Here is a 24063-nt window from a genome sequence, read left to right on the forward strand (position 1 = left end):
ATCTAATATAACCTAAAAAACAAAATTGAAGTCATTTGAACTATTCCTTCAGCTTCCTCACAGCTTCTGAAAATTTTTATTTTTCTGAAAATTTCGCATTTTTGTTTGTGGTTACATAACTACAAACTTCGTCAGTGACGTAAATTCAAATAAAAGACGTCACTTTTTCCTACCAAATTAACCCAATTTCATTAAAAAATGATGCAACAGCTCAGGGCAGGTCTATAAAGAGAAATACAATGACGTTTTATAGCTGGCAAAATGTCTAACGCAATTATGTATCATGTAACTACCCACAAAAATGCGATATTTTCAGCAAAATGGAAATTTTCAGAAGCTGTGAGGAAGCTGAAGGAACAGTTCAAATGACTCCAATTTTTTTTCTTAGGCTAATTAGATATATCTAAACAATATTGTATCTTCTCTGGGCAAGAAACTTTACGATAATTGCCTCTACCCAGTGATCGATTTCGAGTAATGGGTAGTACCAAATTTAAGTCATAAGTAGAGTAGACAACCGGAAACAGACATTGCCGTCGGCTGCAGCATGGGTCAGGTGTACGTCGGAAGGCGTACACCGATGCATAGCGCTCAAGTCCGCTTTCCCGCAATGCAGGATAAAGATAAAACAAACAAACAAACAATACCCAAACTGCGTCAAAAGCTTCTACAAGTAAGGTAAAGGTCCCATACTCAGATACTGAGCTTTGGGGAATGAGAAGATAAGGTTTTCATTATTTCAGCCTTCGGCACTAAGGAGAGTAGGGTGGCCAGTTCCTTTCTCTCGACCGCCTTTACTTCAGCAACTACGCCCACCCAATTTATTACACCCTGGGTAGAGGTGAGCGGTGTTTTTTCAACAACCAGCTGGAGCCGGGAGTCGAACCAGGTTTGCATAATTGGAAAGCCAACGCCTTATCCGTTGCGCCATCCCACCGCCATCCCTTCTACAAGTAGGTTATGCAAAACTACCAGAAATAACCTATCAAGACATTCTCAATTCGAGGATAAAGATTCATAACCAATCAACAACTTGTTTCCCAGCAAAAACTATTTAGTCCAAAAATATAGTTGCACAAACATTCTGTTCACATCTATTACAAAATCAACATTCATGATCAAGGTTTCTTAAAAGCAACCGCCCAGACGACGATAACGCTAGAAAAACAGACAAACTCACCACCCGTCCCGATACCTTAGCAGGGACGTGCAGTCAGGGGAGGCAAGTGAGGCACTGCCTCACCTGCCAACATCTGGCAAAGCAAAATTTATATCAAAGGTATGGTTATCACAGAATAAATACTATTTGTTAAAAAGTAGTAAATATTGCAAGTTTTTAGGTGCTTTTATTTGTGTGAATTCCTGTAGTCGTGCCCCCTTTCCCTCAAATTTTACGTTTCTACACCCAAACTGTGCTTTAATTTTTTCTGTATTTGTGGCGATATTCATATCTAGCGTTCACGTGGTCAAAATCGTTGAAATACGCAAGGAGAGGCAACGCCAAGCTGTGCCTCACTTCAGATCAGAAAACTTCCATACACTGCATTATGCGTGCCTTTTTCTTTCGCAAAGTCGCCCAGAAATCATCATGAACGATTTAGCTACGATTTGAGGCTTGCCTCAAATGTGACGTCACAGCTATGAAACCTTTTTCGTCAAGCTGGAATGCCCGCATACTACGTGGTATGTGACTTCTTGCAGTGTAAAGGATTGTTTCTTATAAAATTTAACTAAAAAATTGAGGAAGATTTAGTATCAAATCTGAGAGATTTTTAAAGAATAAACTTTCAATCCAAACTTGAAGTCATAAATAAAGGAAGACCGGTTCTAAATTTATAAGGTTTGCATCAGACGACTGAACAAAAAAAAAAACTTGCAACTTTCAAAGAGATTGCTGCTCAAAAAAGAAGTGGCTGTGTGGCTATTAGGGTGCGGCTGGTGCCCCTTGTATGAATGTTTCACCCTTACTTTTTTTGTTGGGGAGGTTAGGGGTATAAAACAATTTGTTAAAATTTCAGGAAAAATAAACAATGTTTAGAGGTAGCAGGTCACCCCCAAACTTTTGAACCCCCTCACTCGCCCCGATAATCATGATTTTACAGTATCTACAGTCAGTGATGTACACGCATACAAAAAATATTGACGCCGTCAGCGCAAACGCAAACGTTCGAAAAATTATACGCCGCATGCGTCAACGCAACTTGTAAAAAAAGTTGGCGGCGTCAGCGTTAGCGCATACTCTAGCGCAAATTCATTTTGTTTGCTAGGTGCCAAACATTCACACGGTATAAACCACTCGAAACAACACACTTTTCAAGCCACTTCGCGATTTCTCGTTACAAGAAATTATCTTTTTGGTCGAAAGGCACATCTGGCATTGAAAATATAAGTTTTTGCCTTTCGAAGAAGAGAGCTTAAAATGCTTTTCCATGTAGGGCCATGGATTTGTATTATCATGCTCCATTTCACTTGGAGATTAGTATTACCGTAAGTTATTCCCTGAATACAATAGTGTAGTGCAGGGGTCACCAAATGGCGGCCCGCGGGCCGCATGCGGCCCGCCACGCTGTATCGCTGTGGCCCGCGGAAGGTATCAGCGTACAAGTATAACCAAAAATACTTTTCTTGAGGGAGTTAAAGAGCACGAAGGCAAAAAATTCTTTCCTGGAAGCATATTTTCGCTTTGCATACGATTCCACCAACCGACCAATCAGATTATAGTTCTAGGTGGGGGTTGCTTAAAGTTATTCCAATGCGATGTCTAGCCACACTGTCCCAGTGGTTGATTAAAACGTCTGTTTTCGAATTTTGAAATTGTCTGTGAGCATAGGGTTGCTTATTTTAAGTTTGCAAATGTCATGTAAACACTAGTGCGAGTTTCACCGTTATTGTGTTTCACGAGCAGTGTTCTCTTTATGCAAGTTTTTGTTGGCAAAATGGGTCGGTGTGCCAACTCAATTTATAAAAATTGGCAATATATTACATATAAATTTAGAGACTTTTTCTGATTGTATTATGAAAATATTTAGCTTAGTAGGTCTAGGCTACTGCAAAACGTTTTTTTTTTTAAGAAATATGGAACGCTTCACGATTTTGCGTGTCATCCTTGCGCAGGAGCCATGCTAATCTGTATCGTTCCAATTATAGTATATGTACTGCCGAAGCAAGTACTGCAAAATGTTGTTAATCAACAAATTCTTGCCACGCTGATGAGCACCGCAAGTGACAGTTGTCTATAATAAAAGAAAAACGGTTTTATAGATTCTCACAAAAAGGATGAAAAACCAACTCATTGCTTTTTTAGAGGGAAGACTGTTCATAAATTACAATTTTTCGGTGAGTTCCACAAGCGTTTGTTTCATGGTACCTGGTGTGATGATGTCTAGTTTAGCGGTGGTGGTGCCTTCAACATTTAGTTGCAGAATGGTCACTCCTTGACCTACAATAGCTGGTGCTGTTTGCCCTGACAAGGGCGCTGTGCTTGGTCTGGGGGTGCCATTCTGATGATTGTTCTTCCGCATAACTTTATAGCGACAGTCAGTGGCGTACGCAGGATTTTGACAGGGGGGGGCCATTGAGAGTAGCGTAGCCAGAAATTTTGAAAGGGGGGATTTTGACGACCGGCGGGCGAAGCCCGACGGTGTTTTCGCTTAAGACGACACCCAGCGGCGGGGGGTCTGGGGGACCTCCCCCAGAAAATTTTGAAAAATTACTTTGAATTTGGTGCATTCTGAGAGCATTTTCAAGAAAAATGTGGGTATGAATATTCCCGTAAAATGGTGCTGTCAGGTGGCATAGCAAAAGGATAAGATCATGTTTTCTTGGGCATATTTCGGAAATAAAGTCAAGTCTCTATGTTTTCTTGTTAATTCCTGACTGCGGAGATGTTTAAATGTTTGGTATTGGCAAAACTCGCTCTTGTAATGCAGTTTCGTTTAAAATTAGGCAAGTTTTTTTAGACTGAAAGCATCATTCCCAAGCATAAAGAGACTGAAAGCATCATTCTCAATATCGTGACGCCACACGCGTGCCAAAGTGAAGTTGTAACCCCCAACCCCCCTCCCCTTGGCTACGCCACTCGTCATTGATATCTCAGACTACTTCATGATATCTCAGTATAGTTTTAGTTTAGACTTTATCCAATCCTCTCTCACTAATCACTATAATAGGCTTACAGAACACTATGCCACATTGGCATACCTGGGGTGGTGTAGGTGGATTGGGCCATGTATTTCGTATTGGCTTAGTCTATAAAACAACATTGTTACAGTAATTGCTTTGACAGAGCAATGCAAAACATATTAAATGCCTTAATCTACGTCGTTAACTACTAAAACATTTTAAGGGGGGGGGGGGCATGGCCCAATGGCTCCCCCCTGCGTACGCCACTGACGACAGTTGTAGCAAGTTTAGTTTCCCAAAGTCGGTACTTGCGGGGGTGGCCACTAGGGTGGGCCGTTTTTGACTTTTTTTCGAAATTCAAAAACGGCTAGACATAAAAAGTGGCACATGCATGAAAAAATTACGTGTGCAAAATTTCATCAGTTTGGGGGTGCATCTTCTGCCCCCGCAGGGGGGTCAAACTTTCAATTTAAAAAAAAAAATGGGAAATTTCATTTTCCGTTTTAACATATTTTTTTTATAATTTTTCTAATGGCTAGTTATAAATTGTAAGTGGGATGTACCCAGAACTTTCCTATGTAAAGGCATGTTCGAAGCTTAAGGTTTACTGCCCCCGCATCGACGACGAAAATGCTGAATTTTCACCAATTTGAGATGCTATTTTGTCATTGCTCAATAAACAAACTTGTCGCAAAAGGGCGAGATGGTGTTAACGCTGTGCGCTCATTTATGTTCTGTCCACTACCTTTGCAGGTTGATACGAACTGACAAACTATAAGACGTAATCTTGCTTAAATTAAAAGCAATAGTAGGCTACGTTTGATCAGTTGCAGCTATAAAACGCAATCCTATAATTTACTTCAGAATAAAAGCAATATGATCTGCAGGTTCCGTAAATGGAATGTAGCCTACTGTACAGTTCCACGTGAATTGTTATCATGATTTTGTTTACACAAATTTGTCATTTACAAACCATTAAACGTTCACTTGATAGGCTACTACAGAACTACATACAAGAGTAAACTTTGTTTGACAGCAATGTAACGATAAAAAAGAACTTGTGTTAACAAAAAAAAAACGAATTTGTGTCAAAAATACAACAAACAACAAGGTCTTTTAGCCAGTTCTCCAGATTTTGCTCAAATTTAGTTCTGGCTGAAGTCTAATGAATCATAAAATCTTGTTTCGACTGGAACCTAGGAATTTTTTTTCCTTGATTGTAATATTGCTTTAATGTAGGCTACCCATCTCTTTCAACGCTGTCCACCACATGTGATGAGCATCTGTTGTGTGTGGCAGAGAAAACGTAGAAAACAACTGTTGTGAAGGCATCTTTGTTTTGATGTGCTCTTTTATCACATTGCTGTCAACACCACGCATCGCTGGGGGTTCCGTAACTGGAATATTTTGCCAGTCTATCATCTCAAAGTAACGTTCGGAACTGAACTGCAATATTGACAGGGTGAATTTTTGCTGAGGAGTGCTGTGAGGTGATAATATTCTTGAAATGAAAATTCTTCTCCATCCTATAGTTCCCTTACATATACTCTTTGGTATAACATATGATTGCAATCAAAATGTTTTCAGGATGGGCATAAAACACATTCCTCTATATTACTTTGTTGAGGATATTGCGAGCTTAATTCGATAGCTTCTGAGCAGAGTGTAGAGTTTTAAAGAAATGTTTTTGACCATTAGTGAAATTGCTTTCCTTTATAATGGCAAACCATACTGGAATATAAACATTCATAATATGGTCCACACGTTCCACTAATACAGCTGACGCGTTAGATGCAACATATAAACGTAGAATTCTATTGGCTGTGTTCAACCATCTTGAGTGGTTCATCATACCTGGACTCCTATAGCGAAATGAATTGATATATCTCCACTTTTCACTGCTCTGTGCATGTGTAGAAGATATTTTTGGTCAGTGCTGAGGTCATTTTCATCAATTTCAATCTCTGTTGCCGGAACTGCTTTATATTTTACAACATCTGGTTGTGTGACAGTGGCTAGCTGCGAATGGGCCCAGTGAAGCTATCAGGTCTGCCAGTATTGCCATATCTTTTATAAGATGCCTAAGAGGCAATTCATTACTATAGAGTAGGCATATTAACCATTAAAGTGGCTTTTGGAAATGATCTCTCAGGAGCTTTATCACGACGCCTTTTTGATCTGTGTTTATTGCGGTTCCATCGCATCCAATTGCCATTACATTATCGTAGCTAATTTTATTGGATCCAAGATATTCAAGAATCCCGGTAGCTATTGACACATTAGATCAGTTGGCTACAATAAAATGACCATTGAAATGAGAACTTGGCTCCTCAAGTAAAGTAATGTGTTCTTCAACTGCGAAATGTTTTCGAAGTCGCCCAGCAATTTCATTTTGTTTGATGGTTTAATCTTTTCTGCCATCAAAATATATGCTTTGCAAATTTATGCACATGATAGGCCTACTTTCCATTTGAGTTGCGACTCTCCTCGGAAAACGTTTAAAATTAGATTTTGTGGGCGATTTATCATGTTTATCAATCACCATTATGCGAGTTGTTCTTTGATCAAGAAGGAACTGTTGTTCTGTAACAGGGACACGATTTTCCTGCGGGCAAGTACATTGCAGAAAATTGGAACACTCAGGCTACAACAACTGATTTCAAATATTTTTGCTTTGCAGATTCTTTCATTTGGTCCAAATTTTGCTGAAATTTAGGCCCACCTCTAGAATTTGACTTCAAAACGTTATTCATTTTTTTTTGTAACTTTTTATCATAAATATGTACTGATGTTCGTACCTCATTCGTATCATCCTGCAAGGTTAATGGACAGAACATAAATGAGCGTACAGCGTTAACACCATCTCGCCCTTTTTTCGACAAGTTTGTTTATTGAGCAATGACAAAATAGCATCTCAAATTGGTGAAAATTCAGCATTTTCGTCGTCGATGCGGGGGCAGTAAACCTTAAGCTTCGAACATGCCTTTACATAGGAAAGTTCTGGGTACATCCCACTTACAATTTATAACTAGCCATTAGAAAAATTATAAAAAAAATTATGTTAAAACGGAAAGTGAAATTTCCCCATTTTTTTTCAAAAAATTGAAAGTTTGACCCCCCTGCGGGGGCAGAAGATGCACCCCCAAACTGATGAAATTTTTCACACGTAATTTTTTCATGCATGTGCCACTTTTTATGACTAGCCGTTTTTGAATTTCGAAAAAAAGTCAAAAACGGCCCACCCTAGTGGCCACGTGAACGTACTTGCTTTCGTCGGCAGAGAGTGCTGCTTGTGAGTGTGGTGAAATGCAGACGGCAGCACACATTATCATGGATTGCCGGCTATACAGACCTCCTCATGGTATGGAAGGCCTAGTTTTCATCGATGACGACACCAGGCAGTGGTTAACCAACGGATGCCCTGACATATAGCGACAACACGAGAGAAGAGAAGATGGTACCTGGTTTCTTTTTCCCTGTTATTGGAGCCTATTTTTCGCTGATATGTTTGCAGGTCACTATTGTTGCCTGTATTGCGATGTGTCAAACATTTCCTTGTTTACTGAAACTGTTAACTGCAAGATATTTTTTGCGAAGCGGAGTAACAACACCACTCTTGCTTGGCGATGAATATTCTGATGAAACCGCTCGCCTCGCTATAAGTGCACAAAACAAGTGGCCTCTATTTATTAGGCATTGTTAAAAAAGTCAAAAGTGTTGTAAAAGGAGCTTGGCCTGGCAGTAGCGTTGTTCGATTAATTTTGTTGCTACGGTATTCTAACATAAATATGAACAACATGTAACGCTGGATACTGGGTACGAAATGCGTTGTTTTCTAGCATAAGAGTCAACCTACCTAACATTTTATTAGTGCGGCCCGCCACAGCTCTCCTTAGTGCCAAAGTGGCCCGCATGCAAAAAAGGTTGGTGACCCCTGGACTGTAGTGTAAGAAACTGTAGCATAATTATGCCTATCAAGAAAATTCTAGTATTATACTAACTGTTAGTAATATACTAACTGTCGCTCTCTAAAAATCCATTATAAAAAACACTATTTTTAAAATAATTCCGTTTGAATAAGACTGATGTTGCTTTTAATGCCATAATTCTCTCAGTAAGCTCTATGCTTTTTTCGGTTATAGGCGAATTCTTCGTAAACAATTCTTCGTAAAGCAATTCTTCGTAAGCAATTCTTCGTAAAACAATTGTTCGTAAACAGTTGTTGGTGAAATGAAATCCGTAAAAGAATTTTTCGTAAAGCATTTCTTCGTATACATCAAATCTCCATTGCATGCACGAATAAATGCTTTGGGAAGAATTGTTTTACAAAGAATTAACTTTACGAAGAATTGTTTTACGAAAAATTGCTTACGAAGAATTGCTTTACGAAGAACTGTTTACGAAGAAAACGTCGGACACCCTTTTTTCTAATAAGATTTTTAAAAAGTGGGTTAATGGAAGACAAAACTGCCAGACACAAGCAAGTTTAGATTCTGAACTGCGCAACTCTTTGTTATTAGCATTCAAGGATAGTTAGCATTACTAGTGTTATTAGCAGTAGGGAGGGATATCTAAAGAAGTGGATACGAAGGTTTTTATTACATCTGACAATAGAAGTGCTTTTGTTTATCGTAAATAATCTGTGTTTATCGTAAAATGACAATTGGCACCGATAGTAGTTTAATAAATCTTGTTATGATAACTTGCATTGTGCTATTAACATCTGGCCTGGATATTCACAGCATGCTCGTGGTTGCTTGTTAATTCAACTACCCATATACTTGCTTTACATCTAGCCTCCCGCAAAGGCTTCGTTATAAAAAACAGCTTACTGGTAACTGTTCAACTGTCCTTGTAAACAAGTATTCTTTAAATATACCTACTCTATGTAACATTTGCTAACTGTCTTCTGTAGCTCATTGTACCAGCTGCACTACAAAACTTTCTACAATTTTAAAAAGAACCACATGTTTAAAGCACTACAAACTACCGCCCTGGTAGTGTCATTAGAATAAGGCAATCGCTGCGAATATATCCTTCTCTAGATATCCCTGGCAGTAGGCTACTCAAAAGCCTCTCACAATCGGCCCCTGGATGCATGTTTTGCTAAACTGCTCATCAAGTTACAAAACATATATAATTACATACTTACGCAACAGAATGTATAAATTGTCAAGTAAAAATTACCTTAGCTTGATAGCCTACTGTAGGCCTATGAAGGCCTACACATTACTACGCTATATAGCCTACAACAAGAATAACCGGCAAAGGCAAAGTAATGTACTACATATAACATACAGAGTACAACATCATGCAAGCAATCACGGTCGGAGACCAAATATTTGAGTTTGTTTAGATACATAGGCTGCACTGCTCAATGCCTGAGAAGTTTCTGATTTGCCCCAAAATGCAAGACTTAAAGTGCCTCTGACAGGTAAATAAATTCGCTAAATTTACCTAAGATACCAAAAAGATGACACTAACAAACTTCCCTGACCAGCAAATCGTAAAAAATATCAACAGACTACTAAGTTACACGCTTGCAAACTTTCGTTGACATCGACGAATCTGGCACTCATTCAATTGCAAAAATAAAAACGACAACACTGCTGTGACGTCACAGTAAGCGGGAAGGATACATTCTTTCTCTGTGATGACTTGGTAAAGTATGGTACGGGGCTACTGCAAAACGTGAATGTGTGGGGCTCTGTTGGTCTAAAGCATCTGCAAATTAAGAATTACCGAAATGAAATAGTAAACTTATTATTACTATCAGGTTTCGATCAAATAGGTTGAGTTTACTTTTATCAAACAGCATCTCAATTGAATTGAAATTGCAGTTTCATAGGGCTACAATTTTCATACTTTTTTATTTGTCCTAATCTGGCTATAGCCATTTGCAGTGCAACAACAGTATCTCACAAACAGTACCTTTAATTTATGGTTGAAGCAATGCCTACAAATTGCTGTTTATGTGACATTGTCAGTAACAAAGACCGTGTGCTTTCTTTTACCACTTTTCCACAAAACAAGGTACTGAGAAGAAAATGGTCAAAGTTTTCTTCAAGTGTTCGAAAGTGGGATGGGCTATACAAAACTAGTCGTATATGTTCACTTCACTGAAGATGATTTTGTTAATACCACTCAAGTAAAAATGCCGACAGGCATGTGTTGGAGTGTATACTACAAGGTGATGCTCTCGGAAGCAACAATCGGATTGTGATGCCGTCATGCATTGTTTGGCGAATCCGAAACAATTTTCCAGATCCAGATGGCCGTTACACAGGATTTCAATGGCCAACTGAAGGCACATTATGAGAGAGAGAGAGAACTTTTATTTATTTTTGAATAGTGATGATGAATTAAATATGAATGATGATTCGTACGATTTCTTCATTTTTCACTTCAAGTATATTTTAGGTTTTGTAGGAACGTATCCAGTACAGTTTTAGTAAACTGCAAAAAACAATAAATCTTCGAAAAAAGCAACCGCTTGTACCAACTCCGACCAAACTGTGATCCACCAATTACATCTAGAAAGCATTTGTTTCATCTGTTGCTAACGACGTCCACTTAGGATGACGTAATATCACCAAAGTCGTCCCAGAGCAGTGAAATATGGAGTTTCGCCTGTGGTGGCGCTGCGGAGCAGTTGTTTGATTAAATTACGCCCTAACTAACCAGTCGAGCTACGAGGTTAAGATTAAAAAGTTCGCTAAGTGTAATTCTGCGCTAGGAAATGCTTTAAAAATTTACTATACTTGGATCCAACCTGTCAGGGGCACTTTAACTAATATAAATTAAAGTGCTTACAATTGCTTACAAACGCCTTCAACACTGCTTGACTAAAAAAACTTCACACTGTGACACAACACTAGAACAATGGGCAATTGCAAGACGTCAACATTTCGCAGTTTGACAAAAAAACAACAACTAAGACATTAAAAAGTATGCGTTGACGCTATGCGCTAAAAAACTGCGAAAACTTTACGGCGCAGCCTCAAGCGCAAACTATCCAAAAAAATGTGGCCGCAAGCGTTAGTGCCAGGCTTGTCCATGGGACATTTTTTCTGTCCCATCCCATCCCATAGCAATTCATGCCTGTCCCGTCCCATCCCATCCCATCCCATGGGATTCCCATCAAAATACAATTCAATAAATGTTATTAAATTTATGGAAATTTAAGTCTAATGTGTACTAGATAGGACTAAATGTACAAAAAGAGATACAAAACGACAGAATTTATTGACTTTGTCAACTTTAAAGTTCAGAAAAGTTTGTCTATCTATGACAATTCATATCATTTTTTAAATAAAAATGCCTAGCTACTGTCCCATGGGAAATGCAATTCGTGCTGTCCCATCCCATCCCATCCCATCCCATGGGACATTTCCCATGGGATTCCTGTGGGAATCCCATTCCCATGGACAAGCCTGGTTAGCGCAAACAAAAAGTCTACGCCGCAAGTATGCGGTTATACTTGGTTATACTTGGGCTAGAGAGTTGATTTATAGCTCAAAATGACCAGAAACCTCATATTTATAATAGTTTTTCTAACATTATATAGGTCTATTTAAGTTAGAAAAAGAGATATTGCCAAAAATGGTGTTTTAGGGTTTTTATATTTATGAACATGCGACATCATAATAATTATAACCACAGATTAATCCAACCGTAACAACGAATGGTTAGCCAAGAGATAATAGAACATCTTTGTAAAAACTTACATCTATGTAGTCACTACTCGATTGTTTTTCTCAAGGATTTTCTCAATGGGGGGGGGGGCATTGAGAGTAGCGTAGCCAGGAATTTTGAAAGAGGGGGTTTTGACGACCGGCGGGCGAAGCCCGACGGCGTTTTCGCTTAAGATGTCACCCAGCGGCGGGGGGTCTGGGGGCCTCCCCCAGAAAATTTTGAAAAATTACTTTGAATTTGGTGCATTCTGAGAGCATTTTTAACAAAAATGTGGGTATGAATATTCCTGTAAAATGGTGCTGTCAGGTGGCATAGCAAAAGGATAAGATCATGTTTTCTTCGGCATTTTTCGGAAATAAAGCTAAGTTTCTATGTTTTCTTGTTGTTAATTCCTGGCTGAGATATTTGAATGTTTGGTATTGGCAAAACTCGCTCTTTTAATGCAGTTTTGTTTAAAATTAGGCAAGTTTTTTTTAGACTAAAACCATCATTCCCAAGCATAAAGAAACTGAAAGCATCATTCTCAATATCGTGACGTCACACGCGTGCCAAAAGGGGGGGGGGTTGTAGCCTAACCCCTAAGGCCCAACCCCCCCCCCCTTTGGCTATGCCACTGGCCATTGATATCCCAGACGTCTTCATGATATCCCAGTGTGGTTTTAGTTTAGACTTTATCCAATCCTTTCTCACTAATCACTATAATAGGCTTACAGAACGCTATGCTACATTGGCATACTTGGGGTGGGGTAGGTGGATTGGGCCATGTATTTCGTATTGGCTTAGTCTATAAAACAACATTGTTACAGTAATTGCTTTGACAGAGCAATGCAAAACATATTAAATGCCTTAATCTACGTCGTTAACTACTAAAACATTTTAAGGGGGGGGGGGGGGGGCATGGCCCAATGCCCCCCACCCTGCGTACGCCACTGAATAGGCCTACTGTATTTTTTCAGATTTATTGCTTTAGGCCAATATTATGTTTAAAATGACTAGCACTAGACAAACTGCAGACCCACGTTTCTTCATTCTGGAGACAATCCCATGTGCTGATAATAAACAAATAAAAGGTAGTCGTCTACCTACCGCAAAGCAGGTCCTGCTCTGCTTTTTAGCTAATCACAATGAAACAAGGACAAATGCAAGAGATGCAGCAAATTTAACAGTTCAAGAGGTTCTTCCATTCGTAAATTGCCCAAAGTAAATTTGGTATGCGTGCAAAAGCACGCATACCAAATTTATCTCCAAGTAAGATGTCAGATGAGGTATTAAAACTATTTTCAGGCATGAAAAACATACTCAAGATTGCAGTAAAAGATAGATCCAAAGGAAAACCAAAGACAAGAATTAAAAATTACAAAGATTGAACAAACCATGAAATTTTGGCCGAGAAATGTGATGGAAATGATTGTAAATGATGATGACAAAAAATTCTTCCAGTCGATGCTGAGTGATCGAATAGCTTTGATGGGAGGACCTGACTAAGTTTTAGCCAAAACAGAAAGCAAAGCAAGGAAGAGAAAAGCCGAAGAAACAACAAGAAATCAACAAGAACGAGAAAGAAAGGACATTAAGTCAACCTTCGCCACTGAGAACAGTGACGAAGAACACGATCATCAGTTGGTAACAGAAGTTCCAAGTGATAACATTTTCAATGAACCAGAAAAGCAACGTTTTCATAAAAGAACAATGAAGTCAGGAACATCAATATTTTTGCCGTATAACATTTTGAAGTCACCATCTATAGTTTCGACAGCAGTGCGTAACAATATACGTCCAACTGCACTGTCTGGACTTATTCACACAATTGTGACAGAAGCGTCTGGCTAGCGTCTATCTATGTAACAATGCATTGACACAATCGTTTGTACGTGGTGATTATAAAGAATTGGTGCATTTGACGCTGGTTTATCTTGGTGATAGTGAGATAGTCAAGAACTTTGCATTTCGTAAACCAGGTGCCATGCATAAAACACGTTGGATGTCAAAGTTGTTGTATTGCTTGAAGATGGATTTAATGAGTTCTAAAATTGTGACGGAATTGCCCAAAGCAAAAGTGGTTACACCACTGCAACAGACCAAAATCCACCAATTTGTCCAGTTTGTAGTTTATTGTTACATTCCATGGTGGTTGACAACCACTGATCCTGACACTGCACCTAAGAATGATCTTGGTTTAATTAACTCGTTATTGCATTATGTTCGTATTGACCATACGCTTGCTACGTCTGCCCTCAGAGGCTTTGCAAACCATCTTTGGTATCTCACAGAAGAACTGGTGCCATTGGCTCTTTTCAGTCAACATGTCCCTCCCGAAGAGAAGCTGAAAATGGCTGATTGTTTGCTCTCGGTAAGATCCACAACTGCTTCCAACCGATATGGAACAGGTTTTGGCAGACCGTATTTTCCCAGAATGCCTACTGAAGAATCCATGGATTTGATACAATTTTTTGGAAGTGGTTCGTGGATGTTTTTCGAGGCATTAAAGATTGGGCATACCTTCCTCTCGCGACCAATTAAAGAATGGTTAGAAGATGAGCAGTACAAAAAAGCTAATACTATTGTACAAAGTCTTCATGTGGTCAACGATGCCGCCGAGAGAGGGGTAAAGCTATGCCATGATTTTTTGGGGGCAGCAGAGAGAGAAGATCGTCATCAAGATATCCTGCAAGTGGTTGAGAATGCCAGACATCAGCCACCAAATCAAAGAAAGAAAAATCTGAAATCAGCATCGTGGTTTCTAGCATTATAAATTAATGCAATACTACCTTACACTTTACCTTGCAATGTGTTGAATGTTTGTTTCTGTTAAAATTAAATATGCAAATTACAATAGTTACCAATTATTTTAAAAGTAGGTATTAGTTACACACTTACACGGTTATAGAACAAGTTTTTTAAATAAATTTTATGTATATTATATACCATTAATGCCAAATAATTCTTGTCGTACAAGAGAAAAATAGTTCTCATCATTTTTATTTCTCAAGGATATAGACCTATATAATGTTAGAAAGACTAATATAAGTATGAGGTTTCTGGTCATTTTGAGCTATAAATCAACTCTCTAGCCCAAGTATAACTGTAGATACTGTAAAATCGTGATTATCGGGGCGAGCGAGGGGGTTCAAAAGTTTGGGGGTGACCTGCTACCCCTAAACATTGTTTATTTTTCTTGAAATTTTAACAGATTGTTTTATACCCCTAACCTCCCCAACAAAAAAAAGTAAGGGTCAATCAATTCCAGTTTTGAAAATCATGGGGCACCAGCCGCACCCTAGTGGCTATGCTTTAAAAATTGCCTTTTCTGCTTTCCCTGTCTCTTGTTTTCAATATCTAGTGATAATGTTAGGACTAAAGAAGGGTCTATACAACAAAGTCACAAATGTTTTAGTCCAAAAGGATTGGCGCATGGATTTTATTTTTAATAAATGTGAAAGCATGCTGCTAATTTTTTTGATTAGTATGATACCATTTTCGTTGTTAAAAAATTTTATTGTAAAAGTGACTTGAAAAAGTTAGTGCCTCACTGCCTCACCATCTAGGAACCTCACCGCACGTCACTGTACCTTAGTTGGTTGGCGCGTGACTTTGTGAACGAAGAAGCTCCAAGATCAAGCGGCGCTGGTTCGATTCTCGGGGTGTGCGCTTGAGCAACGCATTCTAAGGACTGCTCTCCATTCAGCGACACCTAACGGATAGAATAATTCCCCGGCAACAACACTTCAACAATCGAAAAACTTCTCCCGGTCAATTTCGCTGACCGGCCATGCGTCAAGAGCCTCTACAAGTATGCGAAATTACCAGGAATAACCTATCAAGGCTTTATCAATCCGAGAATAAAGATTCAAAAGCCAAACCAAACCCCCAGACACCATAGGCCTATAACCAATCAATCAATCAATATATTTTGAATTCCCTTTTATGAGCGACGACGCAGACTGTTTTTTGATTGATTGAATTTTTATCCTCGGACTGAGAAAGCTTCTTGCAGAGCTTAATTCTGGCAGTTTCGCATTCTTGTAAAGGTTTTGAATCACAAGAGCTTTTCAAAGAAGTAGGGTTAGGGAAAGCTTATATTTTATTATCATTGCACAATTTCATTGGCAAATAGTTATTTCGCAATCTGAATCAACCAATCTCTCAAAACACTTTCGGAAAATCTTACTTTTAGATTGACTAGAATAGAATCAATGAGACAAAAATCTCGTGGGAAAAAAAATTTCGCGGCCCGGTCACCGAGATTGACAGAATGAAGTTTTCCGATTGTTGAAGTCTAATTGTTGCCGGGAATCATTGCGATGCGATGATAATGAAGATTTAGATTAAGTAGACGGGAAGGCAAGGAAGCCAATCTTCGTGTCCACCTTCAGCCATGTCGTCTTTAAGTGTCCTGCCTTAAAGACACAGCCACACGCTTTGAGTTTGAGCGGTGTCGAACCAGCGCCCTTTTGAGTAGCCTACCGGTACCGTTCCAGGGCTCTCACTACTCGGCTATGCAACTGAATCTTGATTAGTCTAAACGTAAAATTAGGAGACAATTGCCACGGTGAGAAACCAAAAAATTTATTGTTTAATTTGGTCAAACTCGAATTGAAGATGTTTATACGAATTACAATATAGGCCTATTAGGCAGTGCCGGTCTTAGGGTATTTCGAGCCCTGTGCGGAATATGCTTTGCGGGCCCCAATGACAATAATCCAATTCAGTAGCGTAGCTAGGTACTTTGAAAGGGGAGGGGAGGTGGTGGCGGCGTGATCCTCGAAGGCGACAACCAACGGCGGGAGGTCTGGGGGGCCTCCCCCAGAAAATTTTGAAAAATTACTTTGCATTTGGGGCATTCTGAGAGCATGTTCAACAAAAATTCAGGTATGAATACTACTGTAAAATGGTGCTGTCCGGTGGCATAGCAAAAGGATAAGATCATGCTTTCTTTGGCATTTTTCGGAAATAAAGCTATGTCTCTATGTTCAGTCTGGATGCAACCTATTTCGTCCCCTGAAAAATTCGTTCCCTGAAATCGTGCAACAAAGTTAAATTTCGACCTATTTCGTCCCCTGAAAAGATCGAGAAATTTTGAAATATTTGCGGCAACTCCGATCAGCGACTTCGGCTATGTCGTTTTTTTTTCTCGATCATTTCAGGGTACGAAATGTTCAGGTAACGAAATAGGTTGAATTCGTTGAGTCTCTATGTTTTCTTGTTGCTAATTCCTTTGTTGAATTCACTTGTTAAATTTTTCCACTGAAAATGACAAAATTACTGCATTTTTTGAGTAAATTGCGGGCGCCCTGATTTGCGGGCCCTGTGCGATCGCACGGTTTGCACATCCCAAAGACCGGCACTGGGCCTAGGTCTAGCCTGCCAAACATCAGAAGCACGTCACGTGACAAAAACCGCTTTCATTCATTTATTGACTTGCAATTCTATTTTAGTTCAGCTTCGTTTGTTTTTATTTCTGACCATCACAACGAAAAAACACCTATGTAAGAAACATAGCAGAATTCTAGAAAAAGGTAGAAGCGACAAAACGCAGATGTTATAACGTGCATGATACCAAAGCAGGACAATCAGTTTAAATTTATGGTAGCCTACAGTCGCAACATATCAGATATCAATAAAAAGTTTTTAAAAAAAACACGAAGATAAAAAGGCAAGTGAATTACTGTAAAAATTTATGAGTAAAATATAATAATGAACAAAACAAAAAGACAGTTGCTATATGAATCGACCTTGATGCGTTACCAAAAGTGCTGATGGTCTTGAGGGGAACACTCTTGAGGCGTTAGCTCATCATGAAGAGCAAGGTAGGTAAAAAAAACAGAAAGAAATCCTACCACGGGCAAAGCCATTTCAGAACGCAATGCACCAAGCCTCGCAAGACTAACGAAAAACGATACGGTAGATATTATTAAAACAGCATAGAAGTATACAAACAGTTCGTTGAAGATCATTCCAATAGTTCGTCAATTGTGCCTTGCTTGGACGTAACCGTAATCGTACTTGCAATTCGTAGGCCGCCGCAGCAGATGCAGCGCTGCATGCACGTGAACGGTCTTCTCGAATCATTTTAGATAAAAAGTAAATTAAGAGGAAGTTTAGCCGTCGTTAGCGCAGCCAAGCGGTCCAAAATTTCAAGCTAATAAAACCATGTATCGCAACAACAAAATGCAACTTCATATTTGCATTTTGTTCTTCACATCTAGAGAGTACAACCCCTCCCCCCCCCCCCAGTTATACTGTAGAAGGCTGATGGGATCAAAATGGTTTTCCAAGGGGATTAACTTTTGAGGTTTATTTGTTCATTTTATTTTTCGTCATTAACGCGTCCTGGACTAAAAATATATTAGCCTACTAACTACAATGGTCCATATATAAGCCGACCAGCACGTTAATGAACGAGAAAAGGTGGCAAAATTTTGAAAGGTTTAAAACGTGCCTCAATAGAAAATCATGTAGGCTAGTAGGCTTATATGTCAATAGTTAGCACGGCCACAAAACCTAAAAACAAAACAGCAAAAACAAAACAAAAACAGAGAGAAGCACACATGTAGTAATGAATGACAGCCTAATAAAAAGTGTTGTGGATTGAATTTGCCAGTTCCAATATTGATGTGGATGAGCAGTCATCATAATAATAATAGGATGGAGAAAGAAAACCGGACATAAAAGAAACCCATCCTCAGGTAAAAGACCGCTTTGATGTGGCCCAGGAGAGCAGGTTTTGAGCTTTTTCTATGGTCATACTGCACATCACACAGTAGCCTAGTAGGTTAGGCTACACTTCGATAAAAATTCAAACTTTGATGCTATACCACCCTTTGGGACCGAGAGAAAGTGGCATAGTACCGAGAGTGGCATAGTATCGAAGTTTGACTGCCACTGCTTTTAATGATGGAAACTGTTCCAATGCTGCAATTGTTGGAATCCTTTCAACCAGAACAAGAGTTATATTTTCTTGGAGTGAGTTGCGCTAACTTGTGTCTTGTTTATTGCATTCGAATGTAACAAACTTTCCTCGGGAAACTTTTAGTGTCATTCACATCAGTGCAGTTTGTTCTGGTCATCGCAATGAAAAACAATATATGCCAAACATAGCAGAGGTCTAGAAGAAAGCAAAATCCATTCTTTGACAAAACATTCCAACACTTTCCCGTTTCCACAATGATCTCACTGGTGCAGCCAGAAGATATCACCTCCCTGCGGCTTCCGCGCGACGCGTCAAGACGACTCTTCCGATTCGTAAGTGAAGAAAGGCGAGAAAAGCATTTTTTTATAATTAACAAACGAGAAAATAACAAACAGCAAGTTTAGAAGCGAGTTGATGTCATAGGCCATGTTTGACAGTCTGCGATGACTTCTGACGGGTATGACGTAGTTGGAAATTATCAATAGGAACACGTCTGTAGACAATAAAGCGACTGCGAATCCTAAGGTGCGTTTCATGATACGCTTCACTGCGTGTGACGTAGGAGGCCGAGACGTCATAATCACGTTCCGACGATCTTTCAAAGCAGTGAGCTTCTTTTCTGTCGTTGTCGTTGTTCCTGTACCAGGCTCTACACTCCCGACTCGATCACTTGTCGTACTTTTGATTCCTTTGTCTGAAGGTTCCTTCTCGCCACTTCTTGAATTGAAGCGAAAGCGAAGTGTGAGATTTTTAAAACTAACTCCCTTTTGAAGTGGGTATATAAATAACCCGAATAATATAACTTGCCCCAGGAAAACAGATACTACTCCACTTATAATATAGGGCGCCCTCAGGCTTTCGTTTGGTTTGTATACACAACCATAAGAAGTTGAGGAGTAGTCGTTTGGCAAAGTGTTGATTAAACTGGTCACAGTTCCAGATAGAAGAATGACTGCAATGCTGATCGCGCTGAATCCTCGCAAAACTTTGCTGAAAGAAAAACTCAACATTTGATTGACATAGAACGCCCGCTGGCGAATCCATAGAAACACGTATGTAGAAAACACAAGAACAGTGTAAGTGACAACCAATGCATCAGCTGTGATGTCACACTGCTTATCTTTGTCTGCTCCAAATCCGACATGCATGGCTGCTTGATTAGTGACAAGCCTCACCACGCACAGCGCAGCGCACGCAATAATGCTTGTGTACACCAGACCGGAATTCAGTTTCTCCAAGTTTGTTTGGAAAATTGTTTTCCACTTTTTTGTTTTTCTTCCATGATGCACAAGCGAATACAGAATCCACAAAGTAAAGCAGATCAATGCCAAGTTAACTGACACAGGAATGACCCAATCGACTTCTTTTGTTCGGTCATAATCCAAAGGAAAGGAAGTATTTATGACATTCGTAATAGAAGTTGTTGAGTTCAGTACATCTTTCATACTTACAAGATTTTTACCAATTACAATTAAGTTTTGCTGGAATAAGAATTCTTGAAGTTTAAGCGATCAAGATTCGATAGGTAACCACTGAACAAAAGTTGGTATAGGCCCATAGTCAGGGGCGCCGGCAGGGCCGGATTTAGCTGATGGGGGCCCGGGGCACATTTAGATCGGGGGCCTCCATGCAAACAAAATTTCCTCGCCTACGGCACGAAAAACCACCTCTACGTCAACAGTAGCATTAATCTAGCATTGCACTGCACTGCATTTTGCAGAAACTTCAAAGGCTAAAACAAAAAAAAATAATAACTCAAAATCACATTTTTTCCACGTCGTGGGGCCCGGGGCACCTGCACCTTCTGCCCCCCTAAATTCGGGCCTGGGCGCCGGAACGATTTTTAACTGTGGGCGGGGGAAGGATTATGAAAAAAGGGCACTTTTGTTGCTGAAAGGCCAATTTTTTTAAAGTTTTAAGATAACATATAGCGATAATGCTCATCAATCAGCTCATTATCGAGTAATGATACAAGAACTACAAACCGGTATACAAAGAACAATGGCACGGAAGGGCATTATGCTATGTTATAATGATGTAACCTACTGTGATACAGAATTTTGTGCTGTGAATATTATTTTGAGGCAAAAATGAAAGATTATAGTCAGGCTAAAAGCGAATAGCAGAAATTGTTATATTGCAAAATGTGCAGTGCTCACATGACCTTAAAAGGGCACCATTGCCCCCCCCCATCCAGAGAAAGTTTGAGGGCATGGGGCATCCCCTCTCTTCTGGCGCCCCTGGGTATAGTCACGATTGCAATTCAAATATCTGAATTGTAGGCTATTGCCTATTGTATAAAGTTTAGCATTTGGGAATGTGTAGAAGTGTGAACTGTCTGAACGGTCCTTATCTCCCTTGCATGGGCTGTTTAAGAAATCTTCCGACTAAATAACTTTATATCATACTGACTGTGATACTTTATCAGATAATTCCTTGTATAAAAAATAAAACATTTTCATCAGACTGACCGATTTATAAATATTAGTACGCCAAGACCTCATCATCTCGAAATTGTACGAGTTTTTGATTTGAAAGTAGGCTATCAACTTCAGGTTTACAAGAAAGAAAACTTAAAAACAGTATCATGAGAACAATAGCTTCACTTTTGTCTATTTAACTGTTTTTCTAATTGGCACCTTCTCCTGTTCCTCTGTTGTGCAACTCCTGCTAACGAGCAACACACTTCGGCTGCAATGACACGACCTTTCAGTCTGATATGACTCTGACGAGGAAACGTTTGTTGGGAACCTAAATATAAACCATCGATTTGCATCGATTATGTGTTAGTGCTGGTCATTTAAAACATGTGGCTTAATTGGGTTATGCAAAGGAAATGTATTTTCATAATTTTTTTTGACGATTTTGCTTTAGAAACCAAAATTGTAGATTCGAATTAACAACAAAACGTTTGTAAATCTGATACTGCAAAAGCTCGTTTGCTTGTGGGTTTGCTTTGAAAATTACCAACTTTTCAACCATGCGTTTGCTCAATTGTTTGTAACAAATTATGTTTGTTTCAACCACAAACAATTATGTTATTAAGGTTAGTCTCGTTAAAAACACAAAATTAAGATTATTGCAAACTCTCGTGTTCCCAATAGCCACATATGGATGTGAACTTTGACATGCAAAAGACGTGACCTTAAACAATCAAAAAAGTTTTGAAATGTGATGTCACAGAAGACCATTACGCATCAGCTGTACGGAAAGAAAACAAATGAATTTTTTACTACGCAACGAATCGACGATAACTGGAATCTAATTAAGAAGAAAGTCATTGGAAACTTTAATGTTGACTGGGATGGTGCGAGGCAAACGAACAAAAGGACGACAAAAAATAAAATATATCGACAACATCAAGCAAATTATGGGAATAAAAGTATGCCAGAAGTACTAGCAAAAAAAGAAATAGAAAATGGAGGGAGTTCATATGGGAGGTTACAGCTAATCGAACATGATTAATCTGTTGAAGAAGACTTTTCGTTTTAATTCGAAAAAAAGGTTTAGTTCAGGAATATCTAAACTAGTCTCCCCAGCCTGCCCCCCGCGACCTAAGCTGGTGGACTTCCCTTCCGGGTGCATCGCCACCCCATAACCACGCCGCTCCCCGCCTCCACGGGGCGTGGCAGGCCGGTTCTTTAAAGTCTCTGACCTGGCTATGTTTATTGTGTTCTTCTCGCCGTGTCAATTATTTTGTACTCGTGCGTCGTTGATCAAAATAAAACAGTTCATCATCAGGGGATACGATTAAGGCTTTTAATACATCTTACAGTAGGGCTTCTGTTTATTGTAAATAATCTCTTATCGTAAAATGACAATTGGCACCGATAGTAGTTTTATAAATCTTGTTATGGTAACCTGCATTACGCTATTAGCATCAGGCCTGGATACTCACTGTTATGCTCATAGTTAGGCCACTTGTTAATTCAACTACCCGTATACTTGCTTTACATTTAGCCAACTGCAAAGGCTTTGTTAAGAAATACAGCTTACTGGTTGGTCACAGCGGAAAACCATAATATCTTCGTGGGAAAGTTGTAACATAAAATTCCCGAATCATTTCGTCTGTATGCGATGACACCGAAAAAATACTCTTCTGTAAACGTCTTTTCACGAATTGTATTTCAAGAAAAAGTAGCCACAGCCTGTCGAAAAGGGGGGGGGGGAACACCGTAGCCTACCCACTAAAACTTGTCACCACAATACAAATTAGCTGTTAGCCATTCGTGAGCCAATAACTGTGAGCCTTCGCATCCCCTTCTTTAGATATCCCTGGTTTATTTAAAGCACCCAACAGCCTTTATACAACAATACAATGCAATGCAGTAACAATAACACATATACAAATTATCCGTGCCACGTTTTATTATGGGGTATAGTAGGCTCGGCATGATGATAAAGGCTTTTCATAATATTCCAAACAGATTTTGGTGTGACCTGCGCATGTGCAGATCCACTGCAGTTTTCAAATGGGGATTGGAAAGTTAAAGTACAGTTTCAACATTAAACCTTTTCCGGTTGGTCTGTCATTCAATATTACAAAGACGACCATCAATGTTTCTAGGTTGGATTGCAAGGCCTGTGTAGGCCTATGACTGACCAACGCCTGGTAGCAGTGGTAGAAGATAACCTGGCAATATAAATTTATATTCAAACTATGACCCTATGCGACTCTGGAAGTCCATGGGATGACCATTTACTGACCGAAGTATTTCTAATCTACAGATTTCTAAAAGTAAGGGATGATAAACTACCTTCTCAGAGTTGAGTGCGTTATAAATAGGCCTAATAGTGTTGCCAAGATTTTTTCAGCATAAATGCTATTTTTGACATACTTAAAAGTAAATTAATGCTTGTTTGCAGTGTTGTACGCGTCAATGAAATAAATTGATGGCGTCAGCGTTAGCACGAATTGCCTAAAAACTTTATGGCGTAAAGTACTGCGTCAGCTCAGAAATTGATGGCGTCAGCGTCAGCGCTAATTTTAGCCAGGAAAGTTACAAAAAAGTTTTCGTTAAAGAAAGTTGAATTGAAAGTTTTCGTTATGGAAAGTTACAAAAAAAAGTTACAGCAATATTGATAATTAAAATGCAAATTAAGAAGTGCCATCTTAGATTATATCGGAGAACCAGATGCCATCATCAAAAGAGCCATATCTCGCGATCCCTAGGTTTCCAACCTCTGGGATAGACTATCAACTGCTGGCATAGACAAAGGTTCTTTATCGTTAGTGCGCCATTCTTGTGTATTCGACTTCTAACGAGATTGGTTTTTGAGACTGTTTCGAGCTGCGAAAAACGATTTCGTCTTTTCTCGACTCAGATTAACCCAGG

The 24063-nt window shown here is 39.3% G+C and overlaps 1 protein-coding gene and 1 non-coding gene across 2 annotated transcripts; both read right to left on the reverse strand.

Moving 5' to 3' along the window:
• Positions 1 to 3069: 3069 nt before the first annotated feature.
• Positions 3070 to 3171, reverse strand: LOC145788017 (U6 spliceosomal RNA). The gene has a single exon (XR_014291478.1). It is a non-coding gene; the product is annotated as a U6 spliceosomal RNA (small nuclear RNA).
• A 15847-nt stretch (positions 3172 to 19018) lies between these two features.
• Positions 19019 to 20172, reverse strand: LOC145787860 (uncharacterized). Its single transcript, XM_082599696.1, has one exon. The coding sequence runs from the start codon at positions 20170 to 20172 to the stop codon at positions 19039 to 19041; it is 1134 nt and encodes a 377-aa protein (XP_082455822.1). The 3' UTR covers positions 19019 to 19038.
• Positions 20173 to 24063: the final 3891 nt, after the last annotated feature.

This window comes from Aplidium turbinatum, chromosome 18 (assembly GCF_918807975.1).
Source record: "Aplidium turbinatum chromosome 18, kaAplTurb1.1, whole genome shotgun sequence".
Taxonomy (NCBI): domain Eukaryota; kingdom Metazoa; phylum Chordata; class Ascidiacea; order Aplousobranchia; family Polyclinidae; genus Aplidium; species Aplidium turbinatum.

Excerpts from the sequence above, each read along its gene's own strand:
- LOC145787860 (XM_082599696.1), bottom strand. The coding sequence starts at position 20,172 with ATGAAAGATGTACTGAACTCAACAACTTCTATTACGAATGTCATAAAT.